Raw genomic sequence first — 26,162 nt, 5'->3', positions numbered from 1 at the left:
TCTAAAGATTCCATTTTTTTCTTACACGTCAACTCCCTAGTTACAAATCATAACCAATTCACGGTCCAACACAACTCGAGTTGCACTTTTAGAGATGACGAATGATAATAACAACTGATATTAGAACATCTTCAACAATGGTTACTTTAGTTAATTTAATAAAAAAACAACGGTAATTAAGTTTCACCATTAGAGTTATTTGAGGTGACGATTGTATATAAGGGACACTTATTTAAGCAACGGCTGCTCAACCAAATGGGATACTTACGCTGTGTACAAAATGTAATACTATTGAGGAGTTTCAGTTTCTTTGTATTATCAAACCTTATCCAAGTAAATGCAATACTATTGAGGAGTCCCAAACGCAACTATACATCTGAATGAATGTACCCAAGTAACATGACAATATACTCCAGCAAAACATGCCACTGCTACAGTGATATAAAAAGTAAGTCATTTATTTGTGATGCAGCTGATGCTATCGGTATTTCTCCTTTTCAATTTCAATTTCCCCCCAAAATATACAGGATATACAACAATGTATCTCCAGATCCTCCAAAACAGGGGAATCATATTTACACAAAATGAGAAGAGTTTATTGCCTGGTGCTGGACACATATTTACGCGGCTTGAGGATAGTTGCTGCATGGCAAGGATGTTGAGCAACTTTTATTTGGGCCTATTTTCAAATTTTAAGAAACGAACATACTCCTGCTGCACCACCTCTCCCCCATGTACTTGATCAAAGCTGCATCTATAGAAACTGGTATCAAAGAAAACAAGAGAGCAAAAGGTTGTGAGTGAGGTTAACAAGAATTATGAGAACTAAATAAACTGATATCAAAGAAAGAAAAAAGAGAGCACAGCTCGAGAGTAGGAGTGACAATGAACCGAACCAACTAGAAAATAGTTCGAAATTCAATTCGATAATCAACTCATTAAATAAATGAGTCAAACTTAAGTTGCATATAGTTTGACTTGTTTGGTTTATGAATCAGTTCGATATATATATATAATTGATTTGATTTTTTATTATTTTATATATGCAAGGTGGGGTAGTTTTTATTTATGCAGACTTTGCTTATAATTATGTTTTTCTTTGTCATACCATGTGGCACTACAAAGTTAATAGAATTAGTTCAATTTTTCTTTTTTAAAAAATTAAATAATCATTTTATCTAAAATCTACTAATAAGTTGAAAATTTGAGATGTATAGGATTTAAAAATTTTAACTCTTTGGTTCATGTGATTCGAGCTAATGAACTGAACCAAGCTGTTTCGTGAGCTTGAACCAAATTGAGTTTAAGCTGAAAAAAAAAAAAAGATTCATGTCGAGTTCAAGTCAAGCTTCGAGCTGAACTAAATATTAACGAGCCGAGTCAAGTTGAACTGAGTTCGGCTCAACTTAACTCATTTTCACCCCTAGTTGTGAGTAAGGTTGACAAGAACAAAGTTCCTTCACAAGGCTATAAGTGATAGAGAAGTGACATAAACTGAATAGTCTTATACATTTATATATCTCCTTTTTAGGCTAATGAATCCTAACATGAGATCAACTTCAAAGTAATTATACAGAAACAATAATTGTATAGAAGTAGCTCCTGAAACTTTCTCTGCATTCATGCATGTATTTGAAAGTACACTATATATGTGTATATGTGAGAATCCACTAACTCCATAAATAGCTTTTTGTAGAATTTTAGAATCAAGTGGAACTTCTTAATCTAATTAACAAACAATAAAGTGGCCCCCACCTAGTGTTATTTCGGAAGCATAGATGTAGACAACCTTACCCCTCCAAGTGGACAGATTCTTTCTAAAGATTCAATCCTGTCACGAGGCAGCAACCTTATGATTGTGCCAAGGCTCACCCTCATTTTAACAAACAATATACTTTAAAAATATAAGTAAATATCAACTATTAAATTAGAACTTGAGTCTCTGCTTTATCTTAAATTTGATATGCAGACACCAAAAATATCACATGATTGAATGAGAAGTTCATAAAGTTTGCATTTTACAAAAGGTTATTCATCATTAAAGGCATCATGAACATGATTCAATGATAAGTAAATATCAATGATATATGTTACAAGTCTTACTTGGATCACCACAATATATTATCTAAATTAGCTATTAATCTCAACAGCATGCTTCATTAAAGGCATGTTTAGAAGTTTGGAATGCTGCAAACGGCAGTTAACACATTCCCAGGTATCAAACAGAGAAGGAGAAAATTGTATCATTGGCCATTTAAGTGCATTCCAATAGCTTTCCAAACACTAAGATATTACATTTATCTCAACTTTATATGAAAAATTTAAAGATCAACGATTCAATATCTCAGACAAGTTCACAATAATAGTAGGACAATGATAATATACATACCTCCCATCCATACCAACAATTATCACAGAGTTCTGAGATCCAAATGCCACAATGAAATGAGTGTATTCAGGCAAGTGGAACTGGGCAAATGACCATTCTGAGCTAAAATATTTTGGTAAAACTCCTACAATATGGTCAAGGAAAAATTGTAAGCATAAAAGGATACATGTACCATGAATATTGTGCAATATCCCATTTTAAAAGAAAAACTTCATAACCATGAGTAGATTTAGAGAACAGAAACCCTGTATCCTTGAAAGATATGGGTTCTGTTAGAAAAGATTATGTTAATACAGCAATGCTTTACAAGGATTTGATTCTTAAAAAGGATAATGCTACGTCAACAACTGTTATATAACCCCCCAAAAAAGCATAACTAATGTGCAGAGCCATTGGTTTCATCTAGATTTGTGCAGAAAAGTATAACCCTGTGGAAATCCAAAGGTAAACTTAATGGAGGTGAAGAAATTGGCTTTTTGTGTGTCTAAGCAATTAGCAATCAGAACAGGACAAGCATGCACATACACCAGTTCTTGGGAGGTGATCCTACCTAGCACTTATATAAAAATAGTAGACCTTTAGATAGATGGTTTGAAGTGGATCTAGTAATTCCATCAAGTTTTCTAATCTATAAAAGGTATCATCAACACTATCTTTACTATTGGATGAATTTTATTGAAAATTACAATTTTGGGTGGGTCCCACTTCTCATTTAATGACCTTCTCTCTTGATTTAGAAGTGAGACCTTCAAAATTTGTGATTTCCAAAAAATTTCAATCAATAGCAGAGTGTTAGAGAGAGTGTTTGCAATGAGTAAACTGGATAAAATGAATGAATCTCCAAGTTATGATAATTTCAACTGCTCAAGAAAATTTATTTTACCTCTCATGAAAGATAATGATGAATTGGGGTTAGCACCAGTATTTGGAGAAATCAAGGGATCTAAAGAAGATGAAGAATTCTGATGAAACAGTGCAGGCCCTTGAAAAGCATTTGGCTGAGTCAAACTATCCTCCCCAGACACTCTCACTCTCAAGCTGAATACATGAACAGTGCCTCTGTCACTGGATGCTGCCAACCACTGGACATTTGGAGACAAAGCTATACTGTTGATTTCAGCTCTATCTACCCCTCTTCTTACCTACAAGCAAGAGTAAATGGATCATAGAACATGAAAATAAAGAAGAAAATTTGATAGAGAAGATCAAACCAGTTCCTACGGAAAAAAAGTTATAACTTTTGGAAATTTTGTGGACAATCCAAGATTATTAAGGCACAAAAGCTTCTTTTTATAAACAACACAAATAAGAGTAACTACAAAACATGCTAAAACATTATTATTGTATGGAGATATCCAAAGTTGCAAAGTAAATTGGTATATCCCAGTATTATTTAAAAATGATCAAGTGGGAGTGTGCAAACAAAACAATAAATGGTTCACAATAATGAATATATCTTATATACAAGATGTTTAATTCTAGAGAGAGATAGTTTGTTTTGATTTCCTACTTTCATCAATCAAAAGAGGAATATGAAAACCTTTGAATAAAACAGCGTTACAGAAGAAAAAAGTTCATTTTTTAGTCAATCCATACTATACTATGCAGACATGAAAATTAAAATTCCCAAAAAAGAAAAATACAAAGCAGGAAGTTAGACATAATAAATTAATAGTTATCACAATAATAAAATCCACTTCGTAGTAACCTACTTCTTGTAAACGAGACCCATCCATTGTATTGAAGATTCTAATTAAAGTGCCCTTCACACTAGCAGTTGCAAGAAGGAGCCCATCCAATGTCAGAGTGAAGCATGCAATTTGAGAATCATGAGCATTGATCAATTTTGTCACGTTCAGTCCGAAGTGTTCAACTCGAACGTGTCCTTTGTGAAGACCTGGACAAGCCAAAACAAATGTATTTGAATGGTGTGAAAGACAGCACAACCCTCTAGGATTTGCCAGAGTCTCAATCTGATGAAGAAGCTTCAAATCTGTGAAGTTATAAACATATATCTTGTGCTCAAGAACAACTACAATTCGATCACGTCTTAATTTCACTCCACGAACATCAGACCTAAATGTAAATTCACCAATGCACCTGCTCTGATGATCATCCCATATCAAAACTTTATTTGGTGGATAGTGAGAATTAGCTACAGCACCAACAAGTGCTAGAATATTGCAGCGGAACAGCATCTCTACAATTTTAAAACCACCGCTTTTTAAATCACGTCTGAAAGTTTCTTTGCAAGGTTCACAATTATAGATACGAAAACCATGACTTGTGCCAGCAGCAAAGCAACCATAGTCCTGATTCCATGATATTGAGAGCAAGTCTGTTTCGTCATTTTCATTCATATCTGCAATAGGCTGGGTAAAAGAAGAGGCCCCACTATTGGGGGATTCACCACTTCCAATTCTTGAAGTTGGAAATATTCCTTGAGATGTTGAGACAGATGAACTCATATGAGAAGACGGGGCACCAGCCAGCATTTGCTGCACTCAATAACCTCAGTTGACCAAGGTATAGTAAGTGAAGTGCCAAAAGGAGATTTCTGTTGCAACAGACAAGAAAAATTCATTGATATTACTTGAAACAAATTATTAATCAGACTCTGTAATGTTTACAAGTTGCAAACTGGGGGATTAAAGTACTGGGAGGGAATTAATCAGATACTACCAAATGCAAAAAATTATATTATAATTGTCTTCATATATATTCAACAATAGCTGAGTGTTTTACTTAATGGTCATTCAAACAGGCTAATAAGAAATAAGAAATAAATAGGAAGGCAAGGTAGTCCACGAGATTATAGGCAATTCACATTTTTTATGTTTGGTATGAAAACTAAATGTACACACTACACACACAATAACTCAGAACTTTTCAATTAAAAGAGTAGCACACACATCAACTCAGAAACACACACTTTTCGTACTCGTTCTGCAGCTCAGTCCTTTCCGGCCTCATTTTCCTGATAATATATCACATATATTCGGCATCTAAACTCTAAACCACAATCAGAGTTTTAGTGTAGCACATTTAAGCTCATTGCTTGGGTCATTATTCATAACTTCCATAAACCTATATGCCTGAGATTTATCTTATAGTTAGTTACAAGTCTTACTAATTCTACAAGCTCTGTTTTCATGCACCAGTTCCCGCACCACCAGATCCCCTAGCTTCTATATCTCACTTAAAATGACAAGTACCCAAATTCATTAGACTTATCTAAGCAACAACTATGCCCTAGATTTTGATGCCCATCAGAGTTCAAACAGACCAATCATTCAAGTGTTACAGAAAGAGCAATTTTAAGGCAATTTATCTAGTGTCCCAAATAACCAAAATGACCACATAACATATATTAATGTCAAGCTTTCAATCAATAAACATAAGTTGAAACCATATTTATTTCTTCTCTGTTTATACAGGGTTTTGTATGAAACCAAGACTATGCAGTATGCAGTTAAACTGCAATTCTTCCCACCCAGCAAAAAATGCTCATTATAAGTGTTTATCAATAAAATGCATCGTGTTGTACATCTTGAAATGTTTGCAAGTAAGGGTAAAAATGTGATTGGAACAAGAGGGTACCAGCGGAGGCAATCACTCGGAGCAACTCTGACCAAAGACAGCAAATTCTCACTCTTCGCAGCAATGAAACTTCACTTCATCGCACCTACACATATCCCATGATCAGAAGTTTCAAAATTGAAAGGAAAGATGCAAACTTTAACAACTAACAAGCAAGAATTGACGAAAACATAAAAAAAAAAAAAATTGGCGGGTGACTTTGGGAAAATCAATTTGACAAAACCAATGAAAATTGAAATTCCCAGTAACGGGTGTCCAAGAAAAAGGGAAGCATAAAATCATGAAAGCAAATAAATAACAAGAAGAAGAAAAATTAAATTGCATGAAACGTGTTACAGACAGCGAAGAAGTGGAGATCAGAATGGTAAGCGTGAGGCAGAGGGTTCTGTTGCAAATTCATAATCATATGATATCTCTGCCTCTTTTTCTTAGTTTTTTCTTTGTGATTCGTCCCGTTTGTACCCCTCCTTCCTTAGCTGTTTGTTTGTTTTCTAGTTTTTAATTGGAGAATTTCAGGGATCCGTCCATATTCATGCCTGGTTTGTTTTGTTAACAGAAGGAAAATAATAATGAAAATTATTATATAAAAATATATTAATAAAAACATGATTAAGAAATACATGCAAATTTATTAAATATAATTAATAATCAATAAATAGGATAAACTTTGTTTTAGTTCTTTCAATTTTTTAATTAAAACTATTCCTGGTTTTTATATTTTTTTAAAATGACAATTTTGATGTTTGTATTTTTAATAATTGATGAATTTATTCCTTTTTATAAAAATTTAAGATATTAAGGAGGGATATTAATTCACCAATTAAAAAAATCAAGAACCAATATTATTTTTAAAATATGATAACTAAAATCAATTGCAGTTGAAAATTGAGAGATTTAAAACATATTTTATTTTTATAAATATTTCTACTATCAAAAGTGTTTTAGTTATGGGTCAACATCCTCCTCATTTTTTTCCTACATTTCTTTTATTACTAAAGTTTTGGAGAAATAATTGAAATGTAATTGAAATGAACATGATACACATTGAATGAAAAATATTATTTATTTTTTCAAAACCATTAAAGAATTTGAGAGGGGGGGGGGGGGGGGGGGGGAAGAATGGAGAGGGTTGTTTCCCTAGATTACTAGTGCTCTAGACATAGTCAATCTCATTGACATGACATGACATGGTTGCTGTGTTTGGCAAAATTATAGGGGAAAAACTAGTTGAAATAAAACTACTTAATTATTGGGTTTTTTAATCAGCAAAGATAAATGGTGTGTTTAATTTGCTAAAAAGATAAGACGGACAAAAAAGTAATAGATAAGAGGTAGTTGCATCATAAGATAATTTTTTGTATTGTATGTTGTTTGGTGGTCGATGCACAATATAAGTAATTTTGTATTATATTTTATTTGATGTGCTCATGTACTGAACAAAATAATATAAAGTTTACTATAAAACCTTAGGTGCATTAACAGCACCTTGACAACACAACAAAAGAAAGACATTTCCATGAAGGAGTTGCGGCCCCTGACGCCACCCGATGCAAGGCCACCACTGGGTCACGGTGATGGCAGTGACGACATGACGGCCCAACGTGGTCTCACCGAAGTTGACCAAAAGAAAAAAAAAACACGGTGAAAAGGAGAAAGATGACGATAAGAACATTTGAATAAATTAACAATGAAAAAAATAATGAGCAAAAAGAAAATAATAACAATTCATAATACCCTCATCGGGGGCCAAGGTGCCCATGCCAATGGCCAATGCAGGCCTCGCTGGTGGTCAAGATACGAAGTTTGGAGAGGAAAGTTTAGAGAAAGAAACACATATGAAAAAAGAAAAAAAGGTGTGAAATAATGAAAAGTCAAAAAATAAAGATAATATTATGTTTTTACTTTTGTTAGATGGACAAAAATTTGTGCAAAATTTAGTGAGTTACAAATTTTTGGATATTTATCCGGTTTATCATTCTTTATTTTATATTGTCTTTCAATTATTTTTAAAATCAAACGTTGGACAAATATATTTATATTGTTAATTCATTATTTTTTAGCTAATCAAACACACCCAAAATATACAATAGGTATCCCCATGAAAAGTACACTTAACATTCTACTTATAATGCTTACATACACACCCAACATAAAGTCTATATTGAGGTAAATCATACAACCCACAATATTCCCTTTTATCCAACAAAAAATAAATACAACCCACCAAGCCATTTTGAGTATTTTTCCAGGCTGTAAAATGGTAACAATGTTGTCGAAAATGATTCCTACGGTCTTTATACATTACCGCTTGAACCCCTACCCACCTATAGCAATGTTTTTCCTACAAATAGATAAGAGAAGGTGCATGAAATCATAAGGTGAGTTGTATAGATTACTCCTTTGACAACAAAACCGGCATAAGATATTGTTATCGTCTAACATCATATTTCTGTCATAGGTTGGCTTTCGTTTGTATTCTATCTAATAACACTCTCCATGCAAAACCTTTAGATGGGATCGAATCGAAATACCCCTACTACCCCAAAAATCGCCAACGATAAATTCTTATTCATTAATTACTCCCTGGCGCGTAACAACTACCACCTCATTTCTTATGTCAGTTTTGTTTTTGATATAGTAAGAATTGAGAAAACAATAATAAGACACTAATGAGTAGTTCAATTACTAGAAAATTTAGTGCTCAAAAACCACCCATTAATTACTTGTTAGAGAAAAATATTTAATTGTCGTTGATATTTTGTCTGACATCATAATCTGCTTCAATATCCTGTCTGCTGAGTGTGTCAAATCGTACATATCTATAAATTAGTACTAATATTATACTTTACTCGATCGGTCCTGACTCACCACGCTTGATTAAGTATGACATGTTATATTATGCTAAGGACATTGAATATAAAATGAAGTCCAGCTCCAAATTAATTAACCCATCCACATATATATATGTTTTAAGTAACACACTAATACTAGAAAATAAAAGTATATATGTTAATAAATGTTTGTGGCCGAATTTGTTAACATATACAGGATTTTTTTTTTAGTATAAATGTGTTAACAAATTATAATAAAAAAATATTTTAAAATATATCAATAATATATCTATCTATATATATTATCTATCTGTGTAGGTTAACAAATTCATATAGATAGATAGATACAATGCACTTAAATTAGGAATGGGAAAGAATTAAGGTTTAGATTGAATGATTGGTACCTTCAACTGGCAAGTATGGAAGGAAGACAAACAAGTGAAGTGTTGGACCCAAGATGACCTAAATTTTGCTTTTTCAGCCACAAAAAAAAAGAATTGAAGGAAAGTATGATGATGGGGGAGAAGGTAAGCTTGTACAAGAACCGGAAAGTAAAGTAGCATGTACAGTACTGAATGCTAATTCGCTTCCTGAAAAACATGTTAGGCAATTAATTAAGTAATCACTAATCACACACAAAGTTATATTATATGAGAGCAATCATTTTAATTTGAACAGATCACACACAGATATATATATATATATATATATAGGACGTGATGATGGTGATGATGATTTTGCAGGCAAAGTGAAAAAGTACTAGCTAGGTGGGCCGGGCATGGAGCTATATAAATAAAAGTGATCATATGCAAGTGTTGCGGATGTTTGCCGAATCTTGGGCAGCGCTAGTGGTGAAGAGTTAATACTTACAAAGACCTAGAAGACGATAAGTTACATCAGCTACAGTGGTTGTGGCTAGCTAGCTGCACCCTTTTAATTTGTACCCGACTTAAGTAGATCATGTATATTAAGAGATTAAGTGTGTTTGTTTTTTCGTTAGAAAAGATCCAAAATTAATAAAGAGAGTAACAATTTGTTATTTTTTCATAAAATACTACATTGTTATAACATGTGCCAACAGATTTCAACGGTAAAATAAACACATCCTAATTAAGATAGTGTTGGAGACAAAGAGAAGAGATTAATATTAATACAAGTGGAGGCAACAGAAAGAAGGAGCTCCCCTTCAGTCCAAGCACAAAGAAAGAGGGATGCAAAATATCTCCTGCTTCATTCACACAATTACCTTAGCAATTTGAATCACTATTCTGTGTGTATGAATGAGTCAGCAGATGCTTCAGCAACCCTTCAATCCCCCGAACCCATGCGTGGGCTGAAGGAAGCTCCTTCACTCTCTTTGTCTCCCAGTACTACTGTACATGTCAATGCACATCTCTTGTTATTGTGTGTGTACATTTTCAGTTTCCTTTCCGAGACAGGAGACATCATACATGACATTGATGAGGGGTTGAAGGAGTGTACTGTGTATTTGGTAATGTTGTTGATGGTAGCTGAGAGATGATGATAAATAGTAAATAAATCAATCTAGTTAACTAATTAAAGATTCTCAAAATAAGGGTTAGAAAAATACATTAAGAACTAGTAATATGTATGCTTGCTAGCAGGAAATTAATAAGAGTAGTGTTAAATGGTATCATGATGCGAATTTTCTTACGAAACAGTTGTTATAATATAATGTAATTGACTAATATGTAAATTTCAAAATAAAGGAGATTGGATGATTAACAAAAATCATGGATTATGAACTATATTTAGAATTCGTACGTGCAATTGGCACTAGAAATCATTTTCCTAAACTATAGTTTATATAGGTTTAATGAAAAACAAATATATGTGGGGTTAAAGTATATATAATTAAAGGTTTCAATTAATGATAAAGTGGACAATTATATATATATATATATCCAGATTCTGTCAAATGAATCAATGAATATTAGGTCAGATGACAGAATTGTTTGCTAAAGTTACAAAACCCTTTTATCCTGATTCTGAACCCAAATTAATCTACCTAATATGCAATTGCAAAGCCAATTACTGACTGCTTAATTATTAATTCACATAAAACTAAAAGAAAAGAAATAACTGGAAAAGGAAGGCACTTCTGTAGGCCCAAAATTAATAAGGACAGCTTCAAATAAAAGAAAACTTGCAGCTAGGAAAAGGAAAAGAGCTGAACAAGAGGCACGACAAATTCCAAACGAGGTTGGACAAGAAGGTGTATAAATATATGTGTATGTACATGCAAGCTTACAAACTGGGAATCAAGTTTCATTTGAAAAACATTTTGGTGAAAATTGGTACCAGCATATAGGGCTATATAATTAAATATATATACCATCAATCCAACACCTAGAGAAGAAAATAGCTAGGAAGTAGGCATAGGGAACCCTACTTTGAGAATTGCAAGATGATCAGTGAAGAAGAAAGATTAATCCAACCCAAATATATATAGAATTGCCACGGGAAGCACATACAGTAATTTAAATTTTTGAAAGATAAGGGCGTATACATATATATGAACGAATTGAAAGGATGTTAATTGAGTGAGTTTGGATGAGAAATGAATAGAACACAAAGTTGAAGTTAGAATTGAGTAGGAAGAGGGATTGAAGATGAGAGGAGAAGAAGCAAGGGAGATGGTGGCAGAAACCCTAAATCGGGTATTTTTTTTATGGGTATCTGCGCTGAACTGACGAAAGAAAACGAGAGTTATAAAGAAGTGAAAAAGTGTAAAGACGAAAAAACACTTGTAGGTAAGTGACAAAATGATCAATAATGAAAATAAGAAAAGGTTATCATTATGTATTTATTATTTATTTATTGTTTTTGCAGAATTCATAGAGTAGGGACACATGATGGGTCACTGTCCCCATGAGAGTCAGAGACGGGAAAGTAAGCCCAATATCTAAAGAAATAAATATAATTGTGTGACACTTAGATGCCTTCTTTTGCAAAGAAATACAGGAGAGAAAAATGAACAATATACAATCGACATTTATATATTATATTTTCATATAAAATTTTCATTTTTTCTATTTATAGATTACGACTCTGACAGAGATTAATAGATGACGACTTTGACTGCTGCTTCTACACTGTATTTACAATTCAATTTCACTCTTAGTAATGTTACAGTAACGTTGAGCTGTAGGGACCCTGGCCCCTGACTTGACTTTTCGTATCAATAATGTTATTATTATAAATAGATTATTAGTTGAATTAATTTGTAGTTTGTTTAGTTGTTTTTTTACTGAAGTTCAGTAATTTGGTTTTTTCTTTTATTTACTTTTTTATAAGTCTTGTTAATGAATGCACAAATATTCTTAATTATTTTAAATAAAAAAGTCCTCAATAATGAATATCACAAATCTTCTTAATCATTCTTAATATAAAAAAAACACCTCAAACATGTGTTTTTTCTTTAATCCTTGATTTGAAGGAAATTTCCTATTTCTTTGACCAACTATCATGTATGTTATGTCCATTGGAGATAGTGTTTTGCTTCCTTTTCATGTGTTGAGAGACTGTATAATTTGATCTGGCTGCTTAGAAACGCGATGTGATGAAATTAAGGGAGTGCTATTTTCAGTAATTGCTTAGAATCGAACATGTTTGGCATCACTGGTTCATCATCAACCAGATCCAGAATATGGTTCAGATGTCCGAACAAGCTTCTTCCAATTCCTCATCAACATACTATCAAGATCAATGTGGATGGTAGTTCTTTATAACTTTTACACTGTTAGATTCCCTCCTATTTTGTTTATGTTTGTCTTCGCATGTAAATTTTCACAAGTTTGTGCTATACGTACAAGGTGAGGCACCACGAATTCATAACCACACATTTGTTTTAGAAACATTCTTGTTGCTCAAATAATTGCTAGTATCTTCCTATGTTTTAATTGCATATGTGAAATTAATTAATTGTTAAAGTAATTTAGCTAAAAAAATGTGTTTATATATATCACAATTTAAATACAGAATACTTTTTCTGTTCGTTCTCTTTTTAATTCTATTATTCAATTGTTATACATATAATAATTATTCAAATGTATTTGATATAAATAATCAACTATATATTGAAGTGTGAAGTGTGTAGTTAGTAGAAAAAGTGGAGAAAACTGGGAATGTGATGAAAATGGATTTGAAGTTTGAACCAAAAGTAAAATGCTGCTTTGTTTTCAAGACTGAGAAGTAATTAAGAAATATATATATTGGAAATTAATTATCTGCAATGCAATTTTCTGCATTTGATAAAGGAAAATGAGATTAAAATAAAATAAACAATCTATATTTAGAAATTGTAAATTCATTTTGTTTGTTAATTAATTCCTATATCTCACGCACTACAGGTTTTTAAAAATTCTTGAGGATTTAATAAGAATATATTAATTAATTATATAGATCAAGACAACCGATAACATATATAGAGACTTTGAAACCACGTCAAATATACATGATTTATATATGTTGTGTCACTTTTGTGTGTGAATGGGTGTGTTGAAGGTTGCATAAGTATTTTCTAGAAACATTTTTTAATTTTCAATCAAAATAAAAACTTAGCCTCTCCGGACAATTAAAAAAAATGCAAAGGCTATTATTGAGATTTCATATGTAGACAACTTTTATTTTTGTTGTCAGAGTGGCAAACTTCTTTCTCAGAATGGGGAAGGAAGCGACGAGAAGTGTTTATTGTTCGTACTTGCAAAAAGAACAAGTTAGTATCATTTGTTTTTCCGTAGTCTTAAACACTATAATTGAACAAAAGTTTCAATTTTATGATCTCATTTTCTTTAAATTAAACTGCATCATGATTCTAAAGAATGCAAACAATTTTTATAAGTACATTTCATATGAAATTGTACAGAAGACAAATAAAGTATTATACTAGGTAAATTATTGTTTAATCTTCATGTTTAAAAAACTAAAGTATTCATGTTTAAACCTAATTAAACAATATTCCTAGATAAGTTATTGTTTAATTTTAAAGTAACGTAATTAATAAAAAATAAAAATATTAACCAATTAATTAGAAAGTCATTGAAATTATTTTGAAGTGTTTAATAAACAAACAAAATAAGAAGTTTGCTTTTGCAAAATCTTAAATTAAGTCTAAATAAACCAGTGTACATCATTTGATCTAACTGATGATTAAGGAGTTTAATTTTTTAAACAAGATTTTATTTTAAAAAGAATAGTCCAAAAGAAAATTTTATCATCTTAAAAGATATGACAATAACCCGACTCAAATTAATTAAACTAAAAAGTAGTTTTGCCGCACTTGACTACCTCACGATCGAGAATGTGATCCTACATACCATAGATTATGTTGATTTGCAAAATTTATGGCAAACAAAGTTTATATAAGAAATGACATAGTGTAATTCATCTATGAATTTTAATATTTACTCTTGAACGTAACACATTCTCTATTACACTCATTATTTAATAATGTATTGAATCCTAAAAATGTTTTAACAATTTTTTCAAGTAATATTAATTAGAGTATACTATAACTTACAAGTGTCATTTGGTAATCAATTAACTTCAGAAATAATTACTTTTATTTGAAAGCTTTATTAGAAAGTTGATGAAATAAGTGTTCATTTAAAAAAACAATTTCAAGTTGTCAACTAAACATGCATTAACCTGTATAAAACCAATTTGATTTGATTCCCCCTTTTTCTTAAAAAAAAAACTATATGAAAAAATAGTATTTGAGTTTCTTCAACAAAAGAAAAAGTTGAGTCTCATAAAAAACTAAGGCACACCTAATCGTAAGCTCCTAAGGCTTATAGAAGTTGTCACATCTTCCATTAACGACAAGACTTTATGGGAGGAACTAAAAATGGTAAGGAAAAAAATTTCAGCAACTAAAATTAGTCAATTTTTTTTAAGGATTAAAAGTAAAAAAAATTAACAACATTCAAGAAACAAAAACATAGTTAACCCTATATTATAAGTGAGAATGTTCACTCTTACACATGATGACATTTCTTATAATACCATCTTTCTTCTTGCGACATGAGATTTCTTATTTAGCATTTATTTCTATAAAAATATAAAATTATAATTTGTTTTAAATTTTTCATTTATATTAATTTTAATATATATTTATATTGAAATTTCATTTTTTATCTCACATCTCAATTATTTATACACTCAAATTAATTATCTCTCTCTCTCTCTCTCTTTTTTTTTTTTTTTACTTTTTTAACTTTAGTCTTTTTCCTTAAATTTAAGATACTTATATTTTCTATTTATTTATTTAGATTAAATATGTATTTTCATTTTATGATTTTAATTCTATTTTATTTCATTTTAATTTTAACTTAATTAAAAATTATCACATAATACATGAAATATTTTAATTTTATATCTCAAAAAATATACAAAACATTATTTAGAAATCAATTGCAATAATTTTATTAATTAAAATGTATTTATTCCCAAATAACTAAACTTTAAGCTGACCCATAAAAATAGTTTTTGCATAGAATAGCATGACCGTTTGCCAAATTAAATATCAAAAGCTAACATCCATGAATAGTCTATCTTTTTTAAATACGAAAATTATCATGTCTTTTGTCCGAATAGAACTAAAATTAAATCTTTCAAATAAGGTATAAAGGTTTTAACCCTAGGAAACGCGATAGGTTTCTTAAGAATATTAAAAATATCACGAAAATTGTTCATAAATAATTTCACAATGTGCTTCCTTAGCTGTTCAGTAGCTATATTCTTCCTTACATATGGAGACCAGCCATATATGCAATGTATGCATTATTCAGCTGTGCTTTTCCTAGTCTTATTCCTCATCATCAACATTCCATAAAACTGTCAGAGAACCTTATCAGCACGTGCATTGTGCTCCACAACTCAATTCCTTTAAGTTCCATTTGGGATCTAATGTTTTACGTACATATATAAGCCGTTGCGAACTATAACTATTTATACATTCCACCCCACTGGGCTAACCAGCTAGCTAACATTAACAGAACAGTGATTCTCAAAAGCAACATCATAAAAAAGAAGAAAAATGAAAGAACAAACATAATTGCATTAGCGTATAGTTTGGAGTGTGATAAATCAATTTTAGTTTTCTCTCTTCCTCCTATTACAAACTAAGCAAACAAATCAATAAAATTAAATAATTAATATATACTTTGTTGTCCCTTTTTTTCTATTCACCATAATATAAGTCATAACCCTCAAATGATTTTACCATAAATGTGTATTTTATGTTTCTCTCTATATACGTCGGAGATCTCCAGATCTACTACTAATAGTCATATAAGCAAAGTAATATGTATAGGAAAAATATGTTATATAAAATAATTTTATATTGTAATTTAATCATAATTTACCATATATCATAAATTTATAGAATTTTATAATAATTATTTTAAAAATTATATCAATAATAATCTATGATTGAATGATTATTAAACTTGTATGTATTAATAAGAACAATTCTTACTTTACAAATCAATTTTGTAATATTGAGTTAGACACAAATTCTAATTTCAGAGAAAACTAGAAAATGAAATTCAGTGTTGTGCTAACTTTGATTGCAGTGAAAATATGGGAATGAAAAAGCAAAACTAGTAACAGCGAAGCAGGGAGCAATGGAGTACAAACTAAACTGATTAAAGAAATGGACATGTGGAAGAAGGAAAGGGGGAAAAAAAGGAGAGGAAGTCCCATAAAAAAGGCGATGATGAAGATTATGAATCAAAAGGGAGAAAGAAAGTGATAATGGAAAGGCATGAAGGGTTGGCCTTTATAGTGAGCGGGGAGTCAAAAGTTGAAGTGATGCAGTGAATAATGTGTTCTCCCACAATGCCAGAGTGGGGAGCAGCAGCCAGACCATCATTGGGCCACCAAAGATATCCCTTCATAATCTTTAAATCTGCCCAGATTCTGTTTAGATTTATTTCCACTTTTCCATCACCATATTTGCACAATCCCTCTATTTCTCAACGTGTCCCTCTTCTGCTCCCTAATTTAGTTATTAATTTAATGTTGCCACCCACATTCACTTTTGTGTATGTATAGGATTGCCACATTGTAAGTTATATATAGTTTAATCCTTTTGTCATTCTCCATCCACCAGCACTGGTGAGTGTACATGTAATTTTTTATTTCTATTTTATACTATTTGTTTTTATCTTAGCCGAGTGAACTAAAACTTCTCCCTCACTTTCATATACATTGATTTGCTAGTATCACATTCTTTTCACATGCAGTCAATCGAAGTTCTTTAGATAATCCTATGTAAACAAGCTCTTTCCTTGAATAATCCTATGTAAACAGCATAACAAATCTAGGATGTAGACTTCGGATAATTTAAGGAAAACAAGAAAGATCACATGTCCAAGCATCACCAATATGTAATAATTATGTAATCAAGCAATGAATATTTCCTATAGATTGAGATTAGGATTCTCCAAAGTTTATTAACTTTAGAACATATAAGCCATAAATAATTAATTTGGAGTGAAGAAAAAAATATAACTACAAATCTACAAGTATGAATAATGAATTTGAATTGCATTGTACCGCAGTTTTATTTGAACTGCAGAGAATCCAATTCCAGTATTGTATTTTTATAGAAAAACAACTTCAATTATTTTGCAACAATTTAAAGGAGAAAAAAGTTAACTAAACAAAAAGGTTGCAAAGCAAGCTACTTTACACGAGTACTGGAGGGTTTGAATAGTATGCAAAACGTTCAAAACTTTATTTTACTACATAAAAAGAACAGTTGAAAAAATCTTGTGAAGAATTTCTGCTATAAACCTTCATGTTCAAACTTTATGTTGAATCCAAATCTAACCAATCTAAAATGCAACCTTATTACCTTGCAAACCAATAGCCAATATTTGTGTTAAAAAAATAGATTTCGCAATAAAGCACTACATTAAATCGCCAAAAAAAATTATTATATAAAGTTTTATAAATAAATACCATTTACCATATAAAGTTTTCAGCACTGGTTCTATTGACAAAATTCAATGTTTATAAACATTTATTTAATAACCTAATAAAATGTCAACTTGCTCTAAAACAAATTTACCAACGTATACCTGTAGAGTAACCCGTACAGCAGGATAGCATGGGAGGAAGAGGGAAATTAATTTGAAATGTAACATTATAAACAAAAGTTTCCATTGTGTGACGTGACGAATATCAGGTTAAGAGATCCACGCGGATTTCAGTATAATGCCAGCTATCTATATCCCTTTGTACATCTGACCTCATTACTCTAGAATGAACTTATATACTTTAACCATACATATAAATATCTCTTTATTCTTTTTTCAATCTCAATTTCATTAATGGAAAATTTTACCAAACCATAGATGGTGACATTTTCCAGGAAGATTTTGGCTCAAAAACATGACCCAACAAGTCAAAGAAAATGAACTTAAAACAACTGAAAAAATAGACTTGTTGATCCATCTCCGAAGGTCCGCAGATCAGCTGGTTTTACCAATGCCCTGCATAATGGACAAGTTCGTTCTCTCTCAAACCTGAAAAACAAATGTATCTTTGTTGGTTAAGAGAGAACTGATAAGTACGGACGACTATGAACAAATCAAAATACAATCTAAATGACTCCTGTACAAGTCAAAGGCATCTACATACTTATCATAGACAGTTATTGATAGGTAGAAACAATTGATGAATATAAACGTTGAGAAAATAAAAGCTTTTCATAGAGTCGGAGTCCTAAATTTTGAGGAAAGTACTTCTGACCATGAAGCGCACAGAATAGTAGCAGAGTGCACTTTCTAGAAAAATTTTCATTTCCATCAGCATCACATTTTTTTCTTCACTCACTAGTATAATGCAGGAGAGCACCTCTCTTTCCCAAATACCCCAGTATCGTGTTTCCATAAAATTACAAGCTAAACTTACCCATGCAAAACTTAGATACTAAGGAAAAGCATAAAGAAAGAAATTGAAAACTGTCAGGGAAAAAAAATAACAGGATCAACAAACTATATCTAGGAGAAAGAGATATGTAAACAAATAGCCAAGATCAACAAACTATATCGAATTTATTTTACAGAGAATTAATTGATGCAGCTTATGGGATAAACTCTTGACAGATAGCTAGTCCACCCTAAACAATTATCTATTACTTTTAGAATCCTATAGCTCATTTCTCTTAAATATGTAGTAAGCTTTCAATTTAAAAGGTGCAAACAAGAAATAAAACTATTAACTGACCATTCAGATACACACTCCTCACAGAACATGTGTTTACAGCTCAACAATATGGGAGCCTGCATCTTCTCCTGGCATATAGCACACATGTCACCAGCAGCATTCACCTGCATTTAGATAATCACTGTTAGAAAGGCTGCCAAAAAGGATTCTTCAACAAATCCCAATATTGGTATAAAAAGAGTTTTTTCCTTTAAGGCAGGAAAAAACATCATAAAGGAATAAATGAATACACAGCATCGGATAACAAAAGATCAATAGCAAACATAATACAGAATCAAAGTATAAAGTCGACGTCAATGTGTCAAAGACCACCATATATAGAAACCATTAACCAAGCATCAAAGTAGAAAGGATAATTACATTGAGTCAAAAATTAATCAATCAACATTCATTTCACAATCAACATTGTATACTCCTGTGCATTAAATTCTTAAATAGTAATTTTATCAGCTCCATGATACATGTCCACTTCACTAAAATTCATAATGCATTATATTTTTAAGGAATATGATAGGAAACAGTTGCATTAACTTATATTACTTTATCTCCACATTCATCAAACAAACTATAGGAGAGAAAATAGTTAACATAATACAAATAAAGAAATTTAATGGTTCATAATTAAGAAATTGTTACAATATATCAAATTTAGCACAAGATAAATGCAAACACAAAGGCATGCCCAAATTTAAATATATTTTGTATGCAGTTACAAATGTAAGAAAGCTAAAATTTCCGGAAAAAAAGAGAAGCATATAACAGTATCAATATAAACGCATAGTAACAAAGGAGAGAGAAGCATTACTTATAATTGCAATTATGAATTCAGACTTAATCAGAGCATTTTACATATTATTTACCTGTTCCGTTGTGGCATGAACCCCATAATGAACTTCCTTTTTTGATAATGCTTTTAAGGCAGAAACGAAGCACTGGACCTAATAAATACATAGAAGGTTGAATAAAATGGAATAATTTAGGTTCATGTACAAAAATTGTTAAATACAGCACTATGAAGTATGAAGTAAGAATGCCAATTTTAAAGAATGAAAACATACCTTCTCAACTACTGATGTTAGCTTGAAAGTTAGATACAATCCTGTGGTCAGTGAGGAAAAGAGACTTCCATAATCCTTGTTCAAGAAAAATCGGTACCAAACTGGTGTTGGCAACAAGGCACGATACAGCAGCAGAGTATACTCGACCAGAGTTAACATTTGACCCTGAAATAAGTTAAATAATATCAGATGATTGTAGGAGGAAACTATACTTGAAAAATATATGCTACTATGCTTGTTGGAAAAAGTGAGGAAGCTACTAAAAACCTGCCGACGGAAGTTATGGCCTCTTCCATTTTTGTAGTAAATAAGCAACAAACATTTGAAAGCCATTGCTGCTTGCCGCACCAATGTATCTGAAAAGTCAATGTATCTGAAAAGTCAATATCAACCAAAAAAATAAAATAAAATAAAATTGCTGCAAACAAAATTAAAATGATATTATATGCCAGGAAAGATACCAATATCAAAGGATAGCAAAGACACTGAGAAACAATCAACCAGGACACCCAAAAATCCAAAAAACATATTGATATAGCATTAAAGAGATTTACAAAGATACTACTCATTATCAGTGTTGAACAATATCTCACTAATGCAAATAGGCGGCTACATTTTTTTCCTCCAAAACAACATTTAATGAAAGAGAACTAGTAAAGTATGATGCAAACAACCAAATTTGAGAATTCTTCTTTCAATATGAACATAGAAAATACATCAAATGGCACATACTGGAAGACCCACAAATCTTGGTTCATCATTAAAAACACATTTAATATTGCAAAAATTAACTCATTTAGGTTCCACCAAGCTTGGCTGCATGGCAGACAGTAGTATGCAACCTAAAAATTCAGAGATAAGCATGAAATCCATCCACAATACTGACAGTAGCAACACAATTGATATTAATTCCACAATTCATGTGACAATATCAATTCAAATGAAAGAAGTGGAGAGAAGGGCTACATGTTTTCAAGCTCAGCTAATACTAGACACAAGATAAAACTTATTCAAGCTTTTAGAATAAGCTTTGAAGCTAGCCATTGCAAAGTTGTATAAGTGTGAATGTAAGACTCATTAATACATAAGCACTTATTACAACAGCTCATCTAATGGCACATCTGGGGGTAAGAGTTTAATTAAACACTTCTTGAACAAAAAAAACTTATCACATGAGAGCCTATATCACAAACACTTAATTCAATAAGCTTATTTCGATAACCTTCACCATGAAATCTCATTGAAATATGCTAAACAGAGCTTATAGAAGGATCATAAGCCACTTTTATAAGCTTAATCAAACACCTTCAATTTGATTTTCAACTTAAATACTTGAATGTGATAAGATAAGCTCAAATAATCGCCATAAAAGCTCTTCGCAATACCCCTTAAAGAGGCCAGAAATGAGTGGATATACAAATTGGGAGTTCAAAATCGGTCTCACTAAGGGATTTTGGATCTTGAACACAAATTCAGTGGTGATTTTCCTTTTTTTCCCGAGGAATTACTGACATGTGGACAACATAAGTGATCAAGCAATGACTGTGCATAAGCACAAAAGGCAGACTTTGTCTCTATGTCAGAGGGAAAAGAAAAAAAGAATGGCTAACCTTTTTGATGGATAACAGTTTGGGGTAATTAAGGCTCTCCCCATTCTAAGGCCAAGGAAAACCGCCTTCAATGAGATTATAAATCACCCAGCAATGAGGGACCCAAAGATTCAAACCCAATTCATGCAGCCCTAGTTGGAAACTAACTGTTAGCTTTATCTTTAAACAATTTTTATTCAATTTTGGTCCAGGGCAACTGATTAAATACAAACTAAACAACCCATTTTATCGTAATTATTGGATTCTTCCACACTCAAGATATATTTTTAAAATATAAAATATTCCAAACTAGAAATTATGAAGCACAAGCACAAGAGAAAAGAAAAAAGGAAGTCTTCAATGTCATCATTATGAATCAAGCAAATAGCCCTACTATTCTGCTAAAACTTTCAAGTCCCTTGCACATTAATCAAGCACTCAACAATTAAAACAAACTACTTAGTTATTCACTAAGGAGACAATTTTCTGTTTCAATCACATACTATTAACAGACATTTGATGTCTCTATGTCCAATAGAGAAAATAAAACTGTCTAGTGTAAACAAACTGTAGCAATGTAATGATCGCATATAGAGTCCACATAGAATAAATCCATACCATTCACCAAAATGATGAATATTGTATGCCAGAAAGGTGGCGGTGTTTTTGGTGGAAGCATGGCCAGTGGGTATAAAAGATCATCATTTCGATACCACCAGTAAATGCTTATCACATGCAGCATAAAGGCAAAAGAGATACCGAGAAGAACAGAGACTTTCCGATCTCCCTGCAAAATAGAACTTAAAATGAGATCTCCAGTTTTATTTTCATCTCTTTATGAGGATGATGGGATTCAACATGTAGATAGAAAATGAAACTTTAAAGGACTTGCAAAATTCTAGGTATAGCACCTTCAGGGCAGTCTGCTTCTTAACAATTTCATTTGACTTGAACATCACAGCTGATATACAAATTGTGACAAAGAAACCTGCAAGTTCCCAGAAATGAATATCACAAAGTTATGTGGAAAGAGTCAAATCAAAAGTAGAAATTCAGAACAAACTGAAACTATGCATGAGAACCAGTGTGCCACTCTCCTAAACTGTAGTCAACCAATTCAACATATTAAAAACAAAAAACTAACCACATTGCTTCTTTCCCTATTCAGAAGGGATGAAATTTAAAGAAGATAAGATACAGTCACGGTCACAGGGAACATACAAAGCATGCAGTGCAGTATTCTTCATCAAGTAAAACTGACATAATCAAATAGTATCTTAAAAAAACACAAGGGATCAAGATTATCTCTGAATTAACTCTACAAAATCATCTTCACATCTCTTATGATAGGGAAAGTCCAATTTCCTTACAAAGGAGAGGCACCTCCAGGCTCCAAGTAGGAGAAGCAGTAAACTGTTTCGGGTAATCTTTTCTTTCACTCTACCTCTTTCCTTGGCAATAACATAGTGTGTTGAAAGCCACATGGCAGCAGAAACATCAAAAAATAATTTAATTGGGGAATTGGGTAGCACGTATGTTAGTGAATGCTAATTTCATAGTTTTCATCCCCTCCACAAGGCAAGCAACCTTTCTTTAACAGACTATTATTCCCCTAAGCACATCCCATGAGAAAACCTTGACAGGCCTCCAAATACAAGAGGCAGACAAAGGAATGCTATATCGAAGAAAAAAGTATCTGTATCAAGAGCATAATGCAAAAAAGCATAACCCCAAACAAGTTACAATATCATCAAAATATTGCCAACAAGTCAACCATATACAATCTCTCTAATATCTAAGTTAAACAACTTGCTCCACCCACATCCTCAAACTCTAGCACATACAATATAAATCCAATCCAATCCAACGAGTTGAACACGTACTTTGCATTTGATGCAAAAACCAATTGTAGAGACAACAAAACTAAACTGAAGAAGCGATACCTTGCAAATGCTGGCGGATGAAAACAATCAGCAACAAGAGAGAAAACGGTAGAATCTGCTCAATCCACTTCGCAACCTGCTGAATATCATACCTCTGGTAAGTAGAGGACGATGATGAAGAAGAAGAATCCCTAGCGCCAACAATCCCATCATCCAAAGACACCAACGGCACCCTCTCCTCCGCCATTCGCCGGCGAGACGACAGCATCCCGCTCCTCCCAACCACCGCCTCCTCACCGCCCAGCTCCCCGCCCCGGCCCCTCGACGATGAGGGCGACGAACCGCTCTCCTGCTCGCCGACCCCAATTATGCGTATCGCAACCTCCTCAGCAGCGCCGTTGCACGCATTCTCATCGGAATCAGAGGCCGAAGCAGCGTCCGATTCGGCATGCGCCTGAAAACGCGGGCGCGTGCGGGGAATGATAATCACAGGCTCCGCAGAATCCTCGCGTACGCAGTAATCCATCACGAGAGAGAGCGGAGAACGGAATGGGAAACTCATCCCGAACCACGTGACAGCGCCGCCGCCACCACCACCACCACCACCACTGGTGTCGCTTCCAGAAGACGACGAGGACGGTGACGATTCCATCTCGCCGAAACCCTAACTAACTAACTAACCTCTTTCGCTTTCGCTTCACCTACCGTGCGTGTTCCTTTTTCCGTACGGCGTCCTCTGATTATACCGATCGCAAATACTGGAAAAGCAAAAGCATTCGTGATGATATAAGATTTCGGTTTAGGATTAGGTTATTTGGCGCGGAATTAATTGTGAGAAAGGGGATGAAGTTTTGTGAATAAAGAAAAGAGAAGATGTCGAGAGGGTTAGTGTGTGATGAGAGGGTTTAATGTGAACGCGGATCGTGCGATGGACATGGTGGAAGAGGAAGAGAGGAGAAAAGTCAAGGTCAGGAAGCTGAAACCTTCTCTTTCGATATTTTGTGTGTGACTGTGTCGCAGCCTGTGAGAGAGAGGACGCAAGCTTGACATTGATGATAGACAAACGCGTTTGATTGGATATTATTACTTTTCTTGCCTTCCTCCTATTCCAAAGGACCAAAGCTGTATTTATTATAAGTTTTTGTCCTTCGACCAAACTATTTTATTGTATTTGATAAGATATTTTATTTAATTTTTAACTTTTTTTTATCTATTTGATAAATAATCTTTTTTAGTAGTTTATAACTTTTTTAAATATATTACTTAAAGTAATATTTTTTAAAATATTAGTTTTTAACTTATATAATTTTATATTTATTCATTTTTTATCTTTAAATATTTATTAGATTTTCTTTTAATCTTTTCTAGGTAATATTTTATTAGGTTTATTCTTTATGTAGTTTTATAATTTTTTAACCACTTCAATAAATCATCTTATCAAACACTCATGATTTAATAAAATATTTTTTTATTTTTAATTTCTAACTAATTTTATCAAATATAACTTTTTTCTTAGCATTATTGGTGATTATTTTGGTAATACATTTTAAACATGTTTCCTAATTACGGTTTCTCATTAGGTGTGATTTTAGTCTTTGTCACTCCCTCTATCTAGACTAATCCAATTGTGATTTTAGATTTTCAAAATTTTTTATTTTCAAAATTAAAGAAACTGAGCTGCCTACGATCTTAATTTTATAAGTTTTTTACTAATTGAATTAAAGTAAGCAAGTGTGATTCTTTTGTCAATCTTATTGATTTAAATTTCTCAAATTACTCTTTTCATTTGAATATTTTAAATAAGATTATGGTGAAGAATTTGAAACATAAATAATTTTAATCAGTATTTTCGTGGAAATTTGGAAAGAGATTTATAAGATGCGAGAAGTACAAGTGATAAAATGGAACGTTTGACTCAGCTCAAATTTCTCAACCTTTTTTACGAGTTGTTAGGGTTGGTCCACCGAGGCCACCCATTTTGCCACCTTTAGCAAGAAAGACGACTCTTGCCCAACTTGTTATCCAAGTCTTGCTAAACTATGTGATACAACCAACCATAGAGGCTAGGTTTGTATGTGATGCTCTAGACTATATATATATATATATATATATAAATTTTATTTGCAGTTACACTAAAATCACAAACACTTCTATTAGGTAAATATGGTTTTCGTAGGGAATCACACAGTTATTAAGATACAAACCCGCATTTAGGAAACATGTTAAAACAAAATCATCTTATGTAATCACATTGATTTCTTTATTATATATAGATAAAAAATTTCATTTTATTAATCACTAGAAATATTTTACATTTTCCAAATTATCATTTAATATAAAAATATTTATTTGTTATTAAAAATGAACTTAATAAAATGTCCTTTTTATTTGTATTTACTTGCAAAATTAGTATTAATCAATTGCCGACTTTGAAATCACAATGGGCACCGCCTCAGCAGTTGCTAGTTGCGTTTTGCCACTAATTTAATGTCCACTTTGCTAAGTTTGAGCCACACTTACTCCAATCAAAAATAAAAAGAGGAGTCCCTGTT

At 32.2% G+C, this 26,162-nt stretch overlaps 2 protein-coding genes across 5 annotated transcripts; both read right to left on the bottom strand.

The window, feature by feature from the left end:
* Window positions 1-283: 283 nt before the first annotated feature.
* LOC114410190 (autophagy-related protein 18c-like) lies at window positions 284-11,512 on the bottom strand. 4 transcript variants are annotated; one of them, XM_028374026.1, is made up of 6 exons: window positions 9,225-11,512; window positions 5,990-6,074; window positions 4,102-4,946; window positions 3,273-3,531; window positions 2,390-2,513; window positions 284-763 (listed from the first exon to the last, which is right to left on the bottom strand). In XM_028374026.1, the coding sequence occupies exons 3-6, from the start codon at window positions 4,882-4,884 to the stop codon at window positions 670-672; spliced, it is 1,260 nt and encodes a 419-aa protein (XP_028229827.1). In that variant the 5' UTR covers window positions 4,885-4,946; window positions 5,990-6,074; window positions 9,225-11,512; the 3' UTR covers window positions 284-669. The 4 variants fall into 4 exon arrangements, with proteins under 4 accessions (XP_028229827.1, XP_028229828.1, XP_028229826.1 ...); XM_028374027.1 differs by lacking the exon at window positions 9,225-11,512 and adding an exon at window positions 6,326-6,501; XM_028374025.1 differs by lacking the exon at window positions 9,225-11,512 and adding an exon at window positions 6,330-6,501.
* Window positions 11,513-17,973: 6,461 nt separating this feature from the next.
* Window positions 17,974-24,709, bottom strand: LOC114410189 (E3 ubiquitin-protein ligase RNFT1-like). The gene is made up of 8 exons (XM_028374024.1): window positions 23,671-24,709; window positions 22,639-22,715; window positions 22,346-22,514; window positions 20,406-20,494; window positions 20,139-20,303; window positions 19,941-20,018; window positions 19,081-19,184; window positions 17,974-18,377 (listed from the first exon to the last, which is right to left on the bottom strand). The coding sequence occupies exons 1-8, from the start codon at window positions 24,260-24,262 to the stop codon at window positions 18,272-18,274; spliced, it is 1,380 nt and encodes a 459-aa protein (XP_028229825.1). The 5' UTR covers window positions 24,263-24,709; the 3' UTR covers window positions 17,974-18,271.
* Window positions 24,710-26,162: the final 1,453 nt, after the last annotated feature.

Source organism: Glycine soja, chromosome 4 (genome assembly GCF_004193775.1).
Source record: "Glycine soja cultivar W05 chromosome 4, ASM419377v2, whole genome shotgun sequence".
Lineage (NCBI taxonomy): Eukaryota > Viridiplantae > Streptophyta > Magnoliopsida > Fabales > Fabaceae > Glycine > Glycine soja.
Note: the sequence above shows the minus strand (reverse complement) of the source record. Positions and strands in the feature narration are given on the sequence as shown.

Excerpts from the sequence above, each read along its gene's own strand:
- LOC114410190 (XM_028374026.1), bottom strand. The coding sequence starts at position 4,884 with ATGCTGGCTGGTGCCCCGTCTTCTCATATGAGTTCATCTGTCTCAACA. Across the intron at positions 3,532-4,101 it reads ATGGGTCTCGTTTACAAGAA|GTAAGAAGAGGGGTAGATAG; the intron begins GTAGGTTACTAC and ends TCTTGCTTGTAG. Across the intron at positions 2,514-3,272 it reads ATCATTATCTTTCATGAGAG|GAGTTTTACCAAAATATTTT; the intron begins GTAAAATAAATT and ends ACCATATTGTAG.
- LOC114410189 (XM_028374024.1), bottom strand. The coding sequence starts at position 24,262 with ATGGAATCGTCACCGTCCTCGTCGTCTTCTGGAAGCGACACCAGTGGT. Across the intron at positions 22,515-22,638 it reads AGAAGCAGACTGCCCTGAAG|GGAGATCGGAAAGTCTCTGT; the intron begins GTGCTATACCTA and ends TCTATTTTGCAG. Across the intron at positions 19,185-19,940 it reads TTCATGCCACAACGGAACAG|GTGAATGCTGCTGGTGACAT; the intron begins GTAAATAATATG and ends ATCTAAATGCAG.